Source organism: Somniosus microcephalus, chromosome 11, assembly GCF_052327205.1.
Source record: "Somniosus microcephalus isolate GS21.2 chromosome 11, FLI_Smic_1.0, whole genome shotgun sequence".
Classification (NCBI taxonomy): Eukaryota; Metazoa; Chordata; class Chondrichthyes; order Squaliformes; family Somniosidae; genus Somniosus; species Somniosus microcephalus.
The window spans coordinates 203388328-203407992 of NC_140997.1; the positions used below are offsets into that span (position 1 = coordinate 203388328).

General features: G+C 42.0%; 1 protein-coding gene across 5 annotated transcripts in view; it reads left to right on the forward strand.

The window, feature by feature from the left end:
- iqsec1b (IQ motif and Sec7 domain ArfGEF 1b) overlaps window positions 1-19665 on the forward strand; it is a 627464-nt gene that overhangs the window by 556591 nt on the left and 51208 nt on the right. For 4 of the 5 annotated variants that reach the window (XM_086001715.1, XM_086001719.1, XM_086001716.1 and 1 more), the window contains one exon: window positions 9881-11163. In XM_086001715.1, the coding sequence (XP_085857841.1) occupies window positions 9881-11163 (1283 nt within the window). Of the gene's footprint in view, window positions 1-6636; window positions 6713-9880; window positions 11164-19665 lie in introns of those variants that run through there. The other variant, XM_086001718.1, reaches the window with a different exon arrangement.

Sequence of the window (19665 nt, forward strand, 5' to 3'; positions counted from 1 at the left end):
TAATAATAGCTATAATATCATAGTCCCAAGTATCTACCTGCACCCTCAGCTCATCTGCCTTGTTCGCTATACTCCTTGCATTGAAGTATATACCATTTAGTACAGGCAAACCTCCTTGTTGACGACTATCCAGCCCTTGATTCCTCTGTCCTTCTGATTTACTTTCTACATTTTTGTTTTCCAATTCCAGTTTTTCTTCCCTCCCTACTGACTCTTATTTTTAGGTTCCCATCCCCCTGCCAAGCTAGGTTAAACCCTCCCCAACAGCACTAGCAAACCCTCCCGCGAGGATATTGGTCCCGTTCCCATTGAGGTGCAACCCGTCTGGCTTGTAGAGGTCCCACCTCCCCAGAAACTGTTCCAATTCCTCAGGAATCTAAACCCCTCCCTCCTACACCATCTCTCCAGCCACGCATTCACCTGCTCTATCTTCCTATTTCTGTACTCAGTAGCACGTGGCACTGGTAGTAATCCGGAGATTACTACCTTTTTTGAGGTCCTGCTTTTTAACCTCTTTCCTAGCTCCCTAAACTCTGCCTGCAGGACCTCATCCCTCTTCCTACCTATGTCATTGGTACTGATATGGACCATGACCTCTGGCTGTTCACCCTCCCCCTCAGAATGCCCTGCAGCCGATCAGTGACATCCTTGACCCTGGAACCAGGGAGGCAATATACCATCCTGGAGTCACGTCTGCGGCTGCAGAAACACCTGTCTGCTCCCCTAACTATTGAATCCCCCATCACTATTGCTCTCCCTCTCTTTCTCCCCCCCCCCCCCCCCCCCACCCACCCCCCCGTGCAGCTGATGGTGCTGTGGACTTGGCTCTGGCTGCACTCCCCAAAGGAACCATTGCCCTCAACAGTACTCGGCACTGAATACTGCTTGCTCACCAACCAGTAGAATCATAGAATAATCAATCTATGGTTCTACTGGTTGGTGAGCAAGATGGGCTCAGGGGACTCCTGCACAACCTGCCTGGTCTTCCTCTTCTGTCTGGCGGTCACCCATTCGCTCTCTGCCTGCACACTCTTAAGCTGCAGGGTGACCACCTCCTGAAGCGTGCTATCCACGTAGCTCTCAGCCTCGCGGATGTAAAGCAGTGACTGCAGCCGCCGCTCAAGCTCCGTAACCCGGTGCTCAAACTGCTGTAGCTGGTGACACTTCCTGCACATGTGGTCATCCAGACCACGGGAGGTGTCCAGGACTTCCCACATGGCACAGGATGTGCATTCCACGGGTGTGAGCTGCCCTGACATACCTCTAATGAACAGACTATTTACTAACCTAGCTGGAATAAACTTAAAACTTTAAGAAAGCCAAGTATAAACACTTACCGGATACTCACCAATCAGCGCCCTCCCTTTGTGCCAACATCACTTTTGACTTCGGACCGCTCTTTGAAAATTCTGCTGGTGCGGAGTTGGTACCGCCGCTCCTCCCAGGTCGACACAAGTTGTTGTTGTTGCAGTGCATTCCAGATCGCACTAAATTGCTGTGTAAAAAATGTTTCCTCCTGTTGCCTCTGGTTCTTTTGCCAATCACCTTAAATCTGTGTCCTCTGGTTACTGACCCTTCTGCCACTGGAAACAGTTTCTCATTCACACTATCAAAACCATTCATGATTTTGAACACCTCTATCAAATCTTCTCTTAACCTTCTCTGCTCTAAGAAAAACAACCGCATCTTCTCCAGTCTCACCACATCACTGAAGTCCCTCATCCCTGGTACCATTCTAGTAAATCTCTTCTGCACCCTCTCCAAGGCCTTATCATCCTTCCTAAAGTGTGGTGCCAGAATTGGACACAATACTCCAGCTGAGGCCTAAGCAATGCTTTATAAAGGTTTAGCATAACTCCTTGCTTTTGTACTCTCTTCCTCTATTAATAAAGCCAAGGACCCTATATGGTTTTTTAACAGCCTTCTTAAATTGTCTTGTCAACTTCAAAGCTTTGTGTACATATACCCTAGGGGTCTCTGTTCCTGCACCCCATTTAAAATTGTACCATTTTGCACGATTTGCTTTTAACCAAAATGTAAAACATCACATTTCGCTATAAAATTTCAACTGCCCTGTGTCTGTCTATGCCCTGAAGTCTGTTACTATCCGCCTCATTGTTTACTACATTTCCAAGTTTCGCATCATCTGCAAATTATGTCCTGCATGCCCAAGTCCAGGTCATTAATATATAGCAAAAAGAGCAGTGTTACTATTGCCAACTCCTGGGGAACACCACTCTATACTTGCCTCCAGTCTGTAAGCAACCATTTACCACTACACTCTGCTTTCTGTCCAAAACCCATTTTGTATCCATGCTGCCACTGTCCCTTTTAATCTCACAGGCTTTTATTTTGCTAACAAGTGATACTTTATCAAATGCCTTTTAAAAGTCCATATACACATCAACTCTCCTCAACCCTCCCCATTACTTCATCAAATAACTCAATCAAGTTAATCAAACACGATTTGTCATTAACAAATCCATGCTTGCTTTCATTTATTCATCTATACTTTTCTAAATGGCAATTCATTTTGTCTCCGATTATTGTCTCTCAAAGTTTCCCCACCACCGACTTTAGGCTGACTGTCCTACAGTTGCCCGGTTTATCCCTCTCCCCTTTTTTAAACAGGGGTGTAACATTTGCAGTCCTCTGGTGCCACCCCCATATCCAAGAAGGAGTGAGATTGTGATCAGAGCTTCCCCAGTTTCCACCCTTACCTCCCTCCAGATGCATCCCATCTGGACCAAGTGACTTTTCTACTTTGAGGACTGTCAGATTTTTCTACTTTGAGGACTGCCAACCTTTAAGTATCTCCTCATTATCTATTTTTATCCTATCCAATATCACTACTGCCTCCTCCTCTAATGCTACATTGGCAGCATTCTCTTTAGTGAAGATGGGTGCAAGGTACTCATTTAGTACCTCAGCCATGCCCTCTGCCTCCACAAGAAGATCTCCTTTTTGGTCCCTAATTGGCCCCACCCTTCCTTTGACTACCTTTTTAATATTTGTGTTTATAGAAGACTTTTGGATTCCCTTTATGTTAACTGCTAATTTATTCTCACGCTTAATCTTTGCCCATCTTATTCCCTTTTTTAGATGATCTCTGCACTTTATATATTCACCTTGGTTCTCTACTGTATTATGAACCTTGCAATTGTCATAAGCCTCCTTTTTCTATCTCATTTTAACCTCTATATCTTTAGCCATCCAGGGAGCTCTGGCTTTGGATGCCCTTCCTTTCCCCCTCATAGGAATATGCCTACTCTGTACCCAAACCACCACCTTTTTGAAGGCCTCCCATGTCACTTCCTTGTCCTGTTTTGTTGCTTGGGACCACATCAGCTTTGCATCTCTTAATTTTACAAAACCTTCTTCAATTTGGCCACAAGCACTTGTGTTATCGCAGTACAGTACACTTTTAGAATAGTTGAAATTTCCCATTAGGGCAACTCTTGATCCTACTGTAAACCCCTCTATTGCCCACAAATCTTATCGTCTCTCTCTTTCTCACTACGTATTTGGATTTATCTCTTTATTGTCTTGTATACCTCTGTAAGGTCCCCTCTCATTTGCTTCTTAAGTTCTCCATTTTGTCCAGCCTTTCTTCATAAATCAATTCTTTGATACTTGCGATCAGCCTTGTGGCTCTTCTCTGCATCACCTCCCTATTTCCTTTTAAGTCTTGTGATCGAAACAGAACACCGTACGCCAGGTGCAGTTTGACCAAGATTCTACACTTTTAGCAAGGCAGCTTCCATCTTGCTGACCTAACTCTGTAATTTAGCATTTTGTTCATTTTTATTGCTGTTCCACAGTGCTTTGACATTCTAAGTGTCAAATTACTATCACCCTGCAATCCTTTCTGCTTCAGCTTCACTTTCACCTTTTTTGTGGATGCATACCAGCATTTGGTATCGATAAGATATAAAGACTTTATAGCTCTGTAAAAATTCCACATCAAGCTGCTGTATAATCATAACACAATAAATTTATATTTTTAGCCTCATAAGACTCTCAGTATGTTCCTGTGATGGTGAGTGATTTGGAATTGGAAAATAACATTAATTACTACAGTTTTAAATGCTGAACAGGAATTGTTCTGGAATAGTGTATTAAGGATGATTATAAAATTGTTACGGAACTTATTTCTTCGTATCTCGACTATCTTCTCCCCTTGTCCAGTCTCTTCTGGCCTATATCCACGACTCTGCTACTTTAACCATTTCCAGTTTCCTGGCCCTAATCTTCTCCTTTTCACCATGGACATCCAATCCTTCTGCACCTCCATTCCCCCACAGGAAGGCCTGCAGGCGCTCCACTTCTTCCTTGAACGGAGATCCAACCAGCCCCCATCCACCACCACCCTCCTCCGCCTGGCTGAACTTGTTCTTTCAATGAACAACTTTAACCCCACTCACTTCCTCTAAATAAAAGGTGTTGCTATGGAAACCCATATAGGTCCTAACTATGCCTGGTTTTTCGTGGGCTATGTGGAGCATTCTTTGTTCCAGTTCTACTCTGGTCCCCTTCCTCACCTCTTTTTCTGGTACATTGATGATTGTATTGGTGCCGCTTCCTGCTCTTGCCCTGAACAGGATAATTTCATCAACTTTGCTTCCAATTTCCACCCCTCCCTTAACTTCACATAGTCCATCTCCAACTCTTTCTTTTCCCTTCCTCGACTTCTAAATCTCCATTTCTGGGGCTAGGCTATGCACCATTATTTACTATAAGCCCACTGTTGTAGGATTTCTCTCTACCACAAAGCAGATGGAGACGAGCGTGTACTGGTTCCAAGCGATCGTTATTCAAGCACGTGCAGGGAGAGGCCCTCTCAGTCTGAGCTGAGACGGGAGTCTAATTTTTACATTCAAACAGTTGGCTTATATACAGTCTTACATCTTGTTTCCTTCACATCTTCGGGACTTGGCCAATTAATTGTCCAAGTCACGTACACTTAATCACATGTCCACAAAACACATCTTGTTTATCTCATTTGCCCTGTTTCCACATCTGCCATTGTTCTATCTAATTTACGTACGCTTAACCTCATCTTCACAAATCACATCTTGGCGACCCATTGTTCAATGTATGGCCTCCTTGATTCTTTTACTCCCACAATCATCATGTAATATGCTTTTTCCAACTGTCTTTGTTCTGTCAGACTTCTCCTTTATTACATCAGCCAGCTAGTCAGTTAAGCCGCTAATCTAACTTTTAACCCCTTCACCCACTGACTCCCACAGCTACTGTATCTTGATTATACTTCCTCTCGCCCTGCTTCCTGTAAAGACTCCATTCCATTCTTCCAGTTTCTCTGTCGCATCTGCTCTGATGACGCCACCTTCCACACCAGTGCTTCCGATATGTCTTCCTTTTTCCTCACCCGAGGATTCTCCTCCACTGTGATTGACATGGCCCTCGATAGTGTCCATCCCATTTCCTGCACTTCTGCTCTCGCCCCTTCCCCTCCCCCCTAAAACCACAACAGGGTCCACCTTGTCCTCACCTTCCACCCCACCACACTTCACATTCAATGCATCATCCTCTGACATTTCCGCCAACTCAAGTACAATGTCACCACCAAAAGCATTTTCCCCTCCCCTTTCAGCATTCCGAAAGGACCGTTGCCTCCGGGACACCCTGGTTCACTATTCCATCGCATCCAACGTCCGCTCCTCTTCCCCTGGCACCTTCACATGCAAGCACAGGAGATGCAACACCTGCCCTTTTACCTCCTCCCTTCCCACCGTCCAGGGCCCCAAACACTCAATGCAGGTGAACAAATGATTTGCTTTTACTTCTTCAAAATTAGTCTACTGTATTTGCTTCTCACGATGCAGTCTCCTCTATATTGGGGAGACCAAATGCAGATTGGGTGATCGCTTTGCTGAATTCCTCTGTTCAGTTCGCAAGCGTGACCCTGAGCTTCCGGTTGCTTGCCACTTTAATTCTCCATCCCACTCCCACTCTGACCTCGGCCTCCTACACTGTTCCAATGAAGCTCAACAGAAGGTTGTGGAACAGCAACTTATCTTTCAATTAGGCACTTTACAGCTTTCCGGCCTCAATCAAGTTCAACCATTTCAGATCACTGCTCCCATTTTCCAGATGCTGGTAATAGTTCTGCTGTAATCATTTACACCTCCTCTGGACCCATCTTTTGTTTTGTTATTGGCACGTTATCCGCCCCTTTTGCCTTGCACCATCATCCCTTTTGTCATTTTTCACTCCTTCCTTCCACTCCATCACAGACCTTCCCTTTTGTTCTTTCCGCATCACCCACCCTCTCTTTCCCTGGCTCTATACTTGCTTTCAAATCTTAAAACTCTAACTTCAAGTTCTGATGAAATGTAATTGACCTGAAATGTTAACTCTTGTCTCTCCACAGATGCTGCCTGACCAGCTGAGTGTTTCCAGCATTTTCTGTTTTTATTCCAGATTTCCAGCATTTGCAGTATTTTGCTATTGTTATGAGAGTATTTAATGAGGATGAGTGTGTGGATAATTTGGTTTAGATTCAGAACCTTTAAATTTGAGTTACCTACATCAATGCACTATCAGAAAATGTCTGAGCAGAGTTATTCTTTGTAAGATCACCAGGGATAAGTGGACCTTTATTTCTACCCCCAGGAAATCAGATCCAGGGGTACATGGTCACTAGACTGTCAGGAGGGAGTGACAAAGAGAGAAATTGGACAAGCAGGTGGAAAACGATCTATTTATGTATTACAAATGCTATGCAAGTCACAACATTCCATTATAAAGTGCATTGAAAACTTCTCTGTCAGGCTTTGTCATTGACCAAATCCATTTTAAAAGTGACAACATTTAGCTGCAGTACTTGTTATGCATGTAGATGACACATGTATTAAATGCATATCGGTTAACAGTTTTTTTTTCTCTCTCCTCCATCTCTCGCCCCTCCTTCTCTCCCTTCTCCTGCCCTTCCCCTTCTCTCCTCCCCTCTTTCTTTACTTGTCCCTTCCTTCTCTCCTTACCTTCTCCTCCTTTCTCTTACCCCCTCCTCCTTTCCCCTACACCCCTCTCCTCCTTTCCCCTACACCCCCTCCTTCTTTCCTCTACATCCCCCTCTCCTTTCCCCTACATCCCCCTCCTCCTTTCTCTTGCTCTTGCTACTCTAATTATACACACATTCTTTAACCCTGAATGCCATGAATACGACCCTTGGTCTTGAATCCCATGTACAACACATTGAGAGATTAACTACTTAAATAATAATTATTACTCATCGCAGCTGTAGCACCAGAGACCTGCAAAACAATGGCCCGGAATTTGTGGTCAGAGATCTCGCGATCACTGTGGCAAAAATTCAAGCTTTCTCGACATTAAATTGATTGTAGCACTGTCAGAAGGGGATTCCTAGCTTAGAGCAGCAGTAATATAATCAAGCTGTCTATGCAGCCAATCACATTGAAGAATTCTCCGACAGCAAACCAGGAAATAAAAAGCACCGATTCAATTCACTTTTTAATTTTTTTTTAGAGTGCAAAATAAAGCTTGGGACATGCACATGGGGTTAAGGTAGAAGCTGAAATATCATGAACATTTTTAAAATAATAAAGTTCATCATAAGGAGAAATTTGACATTTCACAAATCTAAAATTTGTTTTTCAGGCCCAGAACGGTTGTTCAGTCAATATGCCGTTACAAACCCAATTACACCTAATCCAACAAGGCTTAACTTTTAATGGGGTGTTTAACAGTGTAATTAGATCGGAAAAACTTAGGTTTTCATCAGTTCAACTGATTTCACTGATTGCTGGCTATGGGGTGTTCCACAGTGCAGCCTGTGTCGGAGCTGTGAATGACTGAGCGCAACTTCAGGATTTCTGCATTTATCTGCACATGGGCTAAATCCTGAAGTTCCGGTCAGTTTTTAGAGGGGTAATGACGGTGCATGCTGACAGTACGCTGTCATTACCACTGCAAAATCTGGCCATTGTATTGCACAATTGTTTGCCAACTCGTGGTATAATGTATACAATTAATAAAAATTGCATTTTTCGTTGTGTATATGTATTGCCACACTATGAAAAGGATGGATGCTTCTGAAGCTGGTCCAAATTGGACCAGGTTGTGTATTTTTGGAAATTCAGTCAATCCAATTGATATTACTTCTGATTCCAAATATTCTACTTGATTCTGTGCTATTAAAATTAGGTTTACAATTCTGGGCTGTACTATTTGATACTTGTACAAGTAGTGAATGTTAAAATAGGAAAAAGGTATACATAGAGATAAACAAAATGGGCTTAATGCATTCTGGAGCTAATCTGTGCCAAATCAGAATTAATTCAGCTACTTTTCTTTCCTCCAGTTTAATATCACCAAGAAAATATGCCTCCTAAACCTAACGGCCTAGCTTTTTTTTTTCCAAACAATGCATTTTTGCATAAAATAAGATTTGGGACATGATTTTTCAGTCATTCTTGGTTGTAACTGATAGCTAAGCCATGTTTTTAAATTCATTTATATATTTGTTTTCAATTTTAGTAAATTTTGTGGAATTACTGGGTAGGTCAACAATACAACAACTATTTGTATAGCACTCCTGTGCAGGAGGTTGTATCTGAGCCCTTTACAATAAGGAGGCGAGAAATGGGTTGCACAATGAGCCATGTAGAGGCGCGAATGGAAAACTGAAAGCATAGTAGAAATCGGGGAATTTTGAGAAGTTTCTTGAAAGTAGGGATGAACATGACAATAGGCTGGGAACTAGGTAGATGATTCCACGGGGTAGAGCACAGTGGCTGAGGGGTTAGGAGAAGTTGTGTTAGAGGAGCGGAGGGTGCATGAAAGCAGCAGGAGATCACTAAGGTAAGATGGAGCAAGGCTAAGGATGGATTTGATGATGAATTTTGAAATTGATATACAGTACTGGGGCACAGGGCGGTAACCGAGCTTTAGAGAAGATGGGTGGTGGGGTGGGAAGATGGGACTTAATGCAGGTGAGGATGTGGGCTGTGGTGTTTTGGATGAGTTGAAGCTTGTAGAGGGTCGATGCGAGGAAACCAGTCAAAGAACATTGTAGATGTCAAGCATTGAGGTGATAAAAGCATGGACTAAGATTTCAGCAGCAGTTGGGGAGTGAGTGATGGGGGCAGAAGCAGGCAATGTTGCACGGTGGAAGAAAGCAATTTTGCTAATGGAATGGATTTGCCGGAAGAAGCTGAGCTTAGGATCGAGCAGACTGCTGATATTGCATTATCTGTCGATGCTCTTTATGCATTTATACGGCCTCCCAGAGCCAATATCCAGACCATTATTTCCACATAGTACGCCATCCTTGGAAGAAATTATACATATGCGCATCCATCATTCCTAGAAGGAAAGATGCATATTAGCAAACCTCTAGATTAGCCTACAGTAAAATAGCCCTGCTTACTTCATAAGAAATAGAGTTTAATCTAACTAAGGGAGAAAGCAGGTACCGGGTACTGAACTTGGATGATCAGCCATGATCGCATTGAATGACGGAGCAGGCTCGAGGGGCCGAATGGCCTACTCCTGCCCCTATCTTCTATGTTTCTATGTAATCCTTTGGTGTGCAATTTAACAGCTATCATTTTGATTATATTACAGTTGTCATTTTTACCTTTTTATTCCATTATAACTTATTCTATTCTTGAATACTGTCCTGTTAGAATGCCAGTTTAGCAACTGATGAATAATTACTTTGATCTTTGTATTAAAGTGTAATAATGTTAGTGTTGTAAAATTAAGGAATGAAGGAATTAAGCCATTTCAAACTATGCAAAATTAGAATCTTCAAGAACAGCACAAAGTTACACTCTGGCTTGGTCAAATTTCTGTTTAGAATTGGGTTATTAAATGTTTGGGTTTTTTTCAGGTGGAGATGCTTGAACGTAAATATGGAGGACGTTTCATAACCAGACATGCAGCTCGAACCATTCAGACAGCATTCCGCCAATATCAAATGAACAAAAACTTTGAAAGACTGAGAAGTTCTATGTCTGAGAATCGCATGTCCAGGCGCATTGTTTTGTCCAATATGAGAATGCAGTTTTCTTTTGAAGGACCTGAGAAAGTCCACAGCTCATTTTTTGAGGGGAAACAGGTGTCTATGACTGATGATGCAGGAAAATTAGGAACTGTTGTTCACTCGGATTGTGGAGATCTAGGAGGTTCAGCAGTGATTAAATCTCCAGCTGCAAACAATGATTTTGCAGATGCAATAACTGAGCTTGAGGATGCTTTCTCAAGGCAAGTCAAATCGCTTGCAGAATCGATTGATGATGCACTGAACTGTCGCAGCTTGCACACAGATGATGGACAACCTATTGACCAGGGCAAACGTTACAAAGAAAACTTACAAAAAGAAGAGGAGATGGATAGTGTATCTTATGCTAAATCCACACGTGATGCTGAGCGCAGAAAATTGGATGAAATGTCTGCTTCGTACAGTGATGTCACCCTGTATATTGATGAGGAAGAGCTTTCTCCGCCACTTCCTGTGTCATTGCAATCTGTAGACAGGCCATCCAGCACAGAATCCGATTTACGGCTCCGGTCAGTGAATTCTGCCCAGGAATACTGGTCTATGACCCACAGGGATGACAAGTTAGACACTGACGCAAGCTGCAGGAGCACCCCTTCTTTGGAGTGTCAGGAATCGAGGCTTCGTGTTGATCATCTCCCTTTACTAACTATCGAGCCACCCAGTGATAGTTCAGTAGATTTAAGTGACCGTTCAGAGAGAGGTTCACTAAAGAGACAGAATGCTTATGATCAGACCCCCAACAGCCAACGTGGAAGTCCCAAACATATCTCGCATTCAGTTCCTACAAGAGTGCTCCACCGTGATGATGAACTTGCTCGGCATCGACCACGGCAGATTGACAGCCACCTAGCTATCAATGGCTCAGCAAATCGGCAAAGCAAATCAGAGTCTGATTTTTCTGATGGGGATAATGACAGTATCAATAGCACTTCAAATTCCAATGATACAATAAACTGTAGCTCTGAGTCCTCTTCCAGAGACAGTTTACGAGAGCAAACTTTGAGCAAACAAACATACCACAAAGAAACCCGAAACAGCTGGGATTCCCCTGCATTTAGCAATGATATCATAAGAAAACGTCACTACAGGATTGGTCTAAACCTCTTCAATAAGTATGTAGACATTTCATTAATCTTTCTATCCCAAATGTTGTTCAGATTCTAATGTTGGGCTGTGGACTTTAAAGCTGGTAACAGTGCTGCTCTGTGATTAATCTGCCCAATGTCAACATTACCATGGCCCATATTTGCGCAGCTTTTGTGGATTTGTTGATTTTTTTTTTTAAATTTGCTTAGGAGAAAAGTTTTAATTTGGAGATTGTCAGTATCCTTCCACCGTGATAGTGTCTTGCCATAAATGATGTGCCTTCAATTCATCTTATTAAAAATCAGCAAAATTTGCTTGAAATGGTGAAAGCCTGCTCACGTGCACCCTGTAGCCAGAGGATGAGCATGCAGCCTGCTCCCAGACCATTACCAGGGTCATTTTTCAACCGTTATAAGTTGTATCAGAGTAGCCAATTTCAACTTGGCCCCATTTGTCATCTCCCCCTTCCTCAAATTCTTTTCAGGATCTGGACCTTAGGGTGTGGGTGTGGCAGATTTTCAAGAGTTGCAGCACCACAGGGTATTGGGTGGCTTCTAATGTTGTCACAGTTGCCCTTTGTTCAGTTTTTTGTTTAGATGTAAAGTTGCAGGTATTTCTTTAGCTTTCAGTGAGGGTAGTCAGTTTCCTTATTCTAACTCCACATGTCTCCTCTTCCAATTCCCTGTTGGTTTTTTCTTTGGAAATCGTCAACATCCACAAGTCACTTTCATGGAAGTTTAACTCTTAAGGGTTAGGATAGCAGTTTTAGAGAACAACATCAGAGGCTCTTAATCTGTGATATTATGTATTTAAAAATACTGGAAGACTACTCATTTTTTCTAACAATGCTCGAAAGTGAATATTTTGACTGAGGATTAGCCCACTTCTGTATGAATTGAGTGAAACTCGAGCAAAAGGTCTTTATATTGCACTCGGTGTAATTATTTTTCTAAAAATTGGAAAACCCAATCTGTTTAGTTGAGGCATAAAACCCTATCTCTCAGATGCTGGAAGAAGAGCTTTGCAAATCTGCTGAGCTAAGGCTGTAGATTTCATTCTTTCCAGATACATGTGCTTGGCAAAGTAAGTAAAACTACCCATATGAAGAATATTTATCTTGGAGAATTTTTCTTTCCTCAAATTTCCCCATGGAGATATCCAAATGATAAACCTTTACATTTTCTATTTGAGTGACCACATTGTCTAACGTGTATTTTCCTATATAGCATAAACACATGTTCAGTATGCAATCCATGTGTTGTGCTAAATAAGGGATAAATTTAATTGTAAAGTGCATGAAGAAAATTTTCCATAATCAGGATAGAATGCAATTGTGATCTTTTACTCAGTTTGTCTGGTTAGCTCCATATGGTTGCATTTATTTTAGTCATGTTGGCCCAAACTAAATGCAGTCCATATTTGGGGTTTGCTCAGAGACTCTTGTGGCCAAGATCAGGAACTTGCCATCTGGGGCACGAGTGCCAATTGGTCCAAAAGGGAGCAAAATTGAGGCTCCTTAGAGCATGAGAAATTTGAATACACTAGTATAACAGAAAATTTGAACAAGCAGGCAACCAAGTTCCACAGATGATTGTATTTATCTTTGTCCAAGTTACTTGCTGGCTATGGTGACATTTGTGTATATCTCTTCACTGCTTCACTTGAATGCACCAGCAATTGGACACACAATCCAGCATATCATTTAAAAGACATGTAATCTACTGTTTTCATATTGCAATACAAAAGTATATCATGTTTTACTTGTAAGCTCTATAAATGGAACTGGGCAATATTTGGTACCCACTGTTGGTCTGAAAGCATTATGTTTTAGGAGGTTCAAAATTTACCAAGTGAAGAAATCCATAATTTCTCGTGACTAGAGTTTAGTCCGTGTATTCTGGAATTATGTGTTGACTGCTATTAGGATGGAATGAGATAAGGTATCAAGTGCTGCATATGTGGGATGCACAGGGCAAAGTTCAAAAGAGCCATCCCGTCCACTCATCCAATCAGTATAAAACTAATAAAACCAAAAAAGGCCAAACGAAGATGCAAGAAAAAAAAGAGGGTAAGGAAAGGATAGAAGAAGAAATGTGAAGCATTCCACTTTTAGTGGAAAAGTGTTTGGCAATGTTATTCATATTACCTCATTTGTTTGTTTGACAGTAAAACTAACTTGTGAGGAACTATAATGCCATTTACATTTACTAGAGAAAAAATTCATAGGATTACATAGGATATATGGCACAGAAACAGGCCATTCGGCCCAACCAGTCCATGCCGAGCCTCCTCCCGTCTTTCCTCATCTAAATCTATCAGCATAACCCTCTATTCCGTTCTCCCTCATATGCTTGTCTAGCCTCCCCTTAAATGCATCTTTATTTTTTGCTTCAACCACTCCCTATGGTAGCAAGTTCAACATTCTCACCACTCTTTGGGTAAAAAAGTTACTTCTGAATTGCCTATTGGATTTCTTGGTGACTATCTTATATTGATGGCCTCTAGTTACGCTCTGCCCCACAAGTGGAAACATTCTCTATCCACTCTTATCAAAATTTTTCATAAATTTAAAGATCTCCATTAAGTCACCCCTCAGCCTTTTTTCAAGAGAAAAGATACCCAGCCTGTTCATCCTTTCCTGATAAGCATATCCTTGCATTTCTGGTATCATTCTTGTAAATCTTTTCTGCACCCTCTCCAGTGCCTCTATCATTTTTATAATATGGCAACCAGAACTGTACGCAATACTTTTAAGTGTGGTCCAACCAAGGTTCAATACAGGCTTAGCATAACTTCCCTACTTTCAATTCTATCCCTCTAGAAATAAACCCTAGTGCTTGGTTTGCTTTTTTTATGGCCTTGCTAACCTGTGTCGCAACTTTTAGTGATTTGTGTATTTTTACTCCGAGATCCCTTTGTTCCTGTACCCCACCTAGACTCGCACCCTCCAAGTAATAAGTGGTCTCCCTATTCTTCCTACCAAAATGTAATGCCTCATGTTTATCTGTGTTTGTTAGAGGGGACTCAATCAGTCAAGACAGACGATGGTCGATAGGTTCACAGCGATCTTTATTCAAGCATATGCAGGGGAAGGCTCTCACTTGACAGCTTCAAGTGATACTTCGCCGATCTCTCTCATTTCATTTACTTATATGCATTTGTTATTGCTTATGCAAGCTATTACAAAATATCACGTGCTAGTCACACTATTTGTTAATGCTATCACATTGCCCATGTTAGGGGTCTCTGTCCATGAGTTGCACTCCTTAGTTCCCTTGTGATTTAATCATTTGCTCAGTGACTTCTTTTGCACGTATATAATTAGGTTTTGACTTGATTTTCACACTTTATCATATCACCATCGTTAACCTCAAGTTCTTTATTGTTTGGTCAATCAGTAGTGCTTACTTGTTAATTACCCTTATAATTCCCCCCTTTTGGCCCTTGGCTAAGCCCACAGAGGCCAACATAAGTACATTTGTATAAGTATAAGCTCGAGGAACAGCACCTCATCTTCCAGTTAGGCACGTTACAGCCTTCCGGACTCTGTATCGAGCTCAACAATTTCAGATCATAACCTCAGCCCCTATTACATCTTTATATATTTTTTATCCACACCTTTGGTTTGTGCCTTTTCACCTTTTTTTCCTCTCCCACATGGCAGCGCTGTCTCATTCTGCCAGCGCATTTCACACTTCATCTAGAGCCATCTTTTGTCTCTTTACTTGTCCTATTACTATTTTGTCTCGTCTTGAATACCTCTTAATGTCTCTTCACTTCTCTTTTTTTCTTTCATCCCCTCCCCCATTTCCCAGCCCCCAAACTGGCATTTTAATCTTTCATTTCCTGCCTTTTTTCTCAGTTCTGATGAAGGGTCATCGACCTGAAACGTTAACTCTATTTCTCTCTCCACGGATGTTGCTTGGCCTGCTGAGTTTTTCCAGCGTTTTCTGTTGTTATTTCGGATTTCCAGCATCCGCAGTATTTTGCTATCGTATAAGTATATTTGTTAGTAGTTGAGATGTTAGTATCTGATTTCCCTTTCCTGTCGGTGGCCAGCCTTCGGTCGTGGGGTCCTCCAGTCACTCCTATCTAAACTGGCAGCTCATACCAATTTTCCTCCACATTCTTTTTCCCTTCATCATTTACCAGTGGAGTGATTTCTTCAACTATACCACTAATTAGTCTTTGTCTTCTGCAATGTTTATACTTTAAACAACCCAGTAACAAATAACATATACACATCTGGATTGCTACTAATACATGGGATAGTATTCTGATCCATGGATGGACCTGTACATTCATACCCCAGTTCCATAATTTTGTATACCATGGAGTTGCTTTCCAGATTTCAGCGACCTCTTCCTTAAGATCATTAATCTTTTTGCTCAACCTTATGTGTGCCTCACGTCGTTTCTCAAGTGCCCGTTGCAGCTCCTTATCATCTTCATCTACGTATGGGATGGTTGGTCCTTCCTTGGGTAGAAATTGTTCCAAATTCTCTGACCATTTCGTATCATCGAGAGTGACATTGATCTCCATGTCCTTCAACCTCATTGAGATAATCTGATCTCCGATCTGCGTTTTTTCTTTTGGGTCAAAACAAAAGTCTGTCACTGTAATATTACAGGTGGTTGTCCCATATGTGTAACTGTCTTTTTAGTGCTCACACACCATGTCTGTTTACCAGGTCCCAATGGGGCCATCCTGGTTATTTCTCCGGATTCCAGTGATGTGACCTTTAGCATACATCCCTCCATCCGACTTATTCCGTAATAGCCTCTCCGTGACATTGTCCATTCTTGTGGGCACAAGAGATGTGTGTTCTTCCAGGCACACTGTTCGGTTCTCACTCCTTGTTTGGTAAAGTTTTGGTCGACCTGTGGTTGAGGTAAGGGTTTGTTATCTCTCCCTATGTTTACTGCATAATCTGGTCCTTCATGGTATCTTATCCTTGTTTTATTTTTAATTTCTCCTATATTGTGGACTCTCAGTAGTTTACTAACCTTATCTATATCTACTTGTGGTATTGCTAGTACAACTCCAATAATAGCCTCATGTCCTGTGAGACGTATTTTTGGTACCCATGCCGTACAGCGGGTTCAAATTTTACATGTTTTTGACTTATTTTTATTCTTAGTCCATTGTGTCAGTACATTATTACTCACCCAGTCAGGCACTTGATGAATCTGCATCTGTTCTAAAGTCTTAGCTACTTCTGTTAATATCCAGTCCCTCGTAAGCTGCACATATATTAGCTTTGTTTTGCTCTTTAGTTTCATTACGTTCTACACCTATTAATGTATTTATTTTTCTGGCATGTGTCTTTAAAATGTAATTTATTGTAAACAGTTCCTCATTAGTTCCACTTCCTAGTTCGCTCACTTGGCTGGTAACACTGGTTTCTTTACTCATGATTTCTTTTATTCTTTTTTCCATTTGTTGTACAGAATCATATATATTTCTTAGATCTATGGTATTTACAGTGGCTACTCCTGCTGCAAACTCTGCTCCTGCCATTTCTATTATCCTTTGTTTGCTCCGCTTAGAGGGTTTTTGTTCCTTCTTTAGTTCTATCTTTAACATATCATGATTCGGGCCTGCCATCAGGCGCTTTGTCAGGTTTTTGTATAAATTTCTGATATTTTCTTGACACTTTTCTGGTAGTTGTAATTCAGTTAGGTTGATATACATTTTCACCAATTCGGTTGATACTCCAAAAAGTTGACGAGTAGCTCGTCATCTTCGTAGACCAAACCTCCCTTTACTCCAGGCCTCTCACTAGGGCACACTGGGTCAGGGATTCCTGTGGTGGTTGGCATCTCTGTAGTGGTACTGGGAGTTGTGGGTTTTGGTCTCTGGCCCTTGCTAACCACCCATATTAGGTCTCGGCAACCTCCTAATCCATTTGTACATCCATACTTGGTTGTACCATTTATGTCACCTGATGATATTTTGTGTGGATACTTCTCTGAGCATTGCACACAATCTATCTCGTCACATGCCTCATACCAGGTTGCCATACTTGTACGTATCACCCATTTAGTCCCGTTCGTTCTTCTATTTTCCCCAGACCTGCTATCCCAGTATTCATCTTTTCCTCATTCCTTAGGGTTCTAATACAGTTACTTGTTACGCTATGACTGTTATCTGGACTTGTTCCATCTGAAGCGGTCTCTGTTGGTGTCAGGATCGTTCCAACCGCAATACATATTAGGCTCAGGAGTGATCTGTAACAAAATGTCCAGTCGTCACCGGACGTATTAGTGATTTTTATACTCTTTTAACTGAGACCAGTGTTTCCACCGTCCTCCTCTCTTTTTCATATCCACACATGCACAGGTGTCACTTGACATAATGATGTCATGTGGTCCATCCCACCTAGGGGCGAGACCTGGTTTTTCTGGGATTATTTTTTACCATTACCTGTGGTACTTCGGATTTTTGCACTTTATTATCATTTTCTATGTCCCTAATTAGTTGCTGATCTCGTACTTCCTGTTTCAGTTCATGCAATCCCGCACATAATTGTCTGACAAATTCCCTTACTTTATCTTTTACCGATCCTATATGATCTGTGCCTCCTGTGATGATTCCTTCAGGGAGTCTCATGGCCCTTCCTTTCATTAACGCAAATGGTGTTAGACCTGTCGTGTGGTTCAGCGTTGTGCATAATCGCATCAAGATACCAGGTAATACATCAGCCCATCCTTTTCCTGACTCATGTATGCTTTTGGCCAATGCTAACTTTAGGGTTCGGTTCATTCTTTCTACCATCCCTGAGCTCTGCGGGTGGTATGGTATGTGATACTTCTGTTTGATACCCAGTAATTTACAAGTTTCCTCAATCACCTTTCCTGTGAAGTGCGTGCCTTGGTCTGAGTCAATTGTAGTTACATATCCTCTTCTACTCCACGCCGTCATATAGTCATGCACTACACCAAAGGCAGAACGACTGTCTGTATATATATTCACCCTCTGGTTAGCTGCTATTTCTAAAGCTCTAGTTAATGCTACTAATTCCGCTACTTGAGCTGAGTGTCCTCCATCTAACCTTCCATGGTCTCTTATTTGTCCCATTTCATCTACTGCTACTGCCCATCCAGTCCTTGGTGTCCCATCAATATATTTACGGGATCCATCCACATAGAGTCATATCTACTTCTGGTATAGGTTGTTCTTTAATCAAACTACTTGCCTCTTCTCCCTCTTCTGTTGCAGAGCTATGTTCCTCCCCTTTATGCATCATCATTGCTGCAGGGTTCCTTCCTACGTCTCGTATAATTTGTACTGACTTATCTTTTGGGATTAAAATTGCTTCCCATGTTGCCCTTCGGCTATCTGATACGGCTCTTGGCTTTCCTGTATTTAGTAGCTCTACTAAAGTATGGGGGGTGGGAGGGTGTAAAATTATCACGCCTGTCAGTGGCTCACAAACCCTGACTGCCCATGTTGCACAATTTATTGCAGCTACACAGTTTGCCATTCCTGCTGCTACAGGATCCCTCTTGGTTGAATAATAGGCTATCGGTCTCATGCGGTCACCATGTTCTTGGGTCACTACAGCTGTATAATGTCCCCCTTCATTATGACAGTGGAGGTGAAATGGTTGACTGTGGTCTGGCAGACCCAGTCCTGGGGCAGAGATTAATGCTCGTTTTAATTCCCTAAATGCTTGTTCATGTTTACTTTCCCAATTAACAGGTTCATCTGATGCCCGCCCCCCCTTTGATCAACTCGTACAAAGGCTCTGCCTTCTGGGAGAAGTTATCAATAAAATTCCTAAGTAATTAAACAATACTATCACCTTTCTGACCCCTCTAACGGTGGTGGGTCGGCACATTTCCATAATGGCCTTTTTCCTGTCTACTGGCATTTCTCTCTTTCCTTCTGTGATTGTATACCCCAAATAGGCTACCTCTTTCTTCCCTATTTGTGCCGCCTTGGGGTTTACTTTCAGTTGCATCTCGCAGCACCTCAAATACCCTCATCGGTGCCTGCACGTGTCCTCCTGGTGTTTCTGAGGCTATTAACCTACATACTGCAGGAGGGTACTCTTATTTTTGGTAAAATCTACTTCCTCCAAGGCCTCTGCCATTGCCTTGTGAAATATTGCTGGACTATTGTGAAAGCCCTGAGGCAATCGTGTCTAGGTGTACTGCTGATTCCCCACTGTAAAGGCAAATTTATCCTGTGACTCTTGTTCCAATGGTATCGACCAAAATCCGTTTGCCATGTCCAATACTGTAAATATCTTATGTTTCGGTCCCAAATCATTAAAGATAGTTGCCAGACTCGCCACTATCGGCAGCTCCCATTTTGCCACTTTATTTAGGGCTGTATAATCAATCGTTAGCTGATATGTCCCATCTGGCTTTTTGACTGGCCACACTGGCGAGTTGGTTGTGGTGCTAGTTTGTCGTACCACACCTTGTACTTCTAATTCTTTCACAATTTGTTTCACTGTTCTTTGAGCCTCTACCTTAATCGGATACTGTTTATGGGGTTTGTGTTCAGGTCCCGGTATA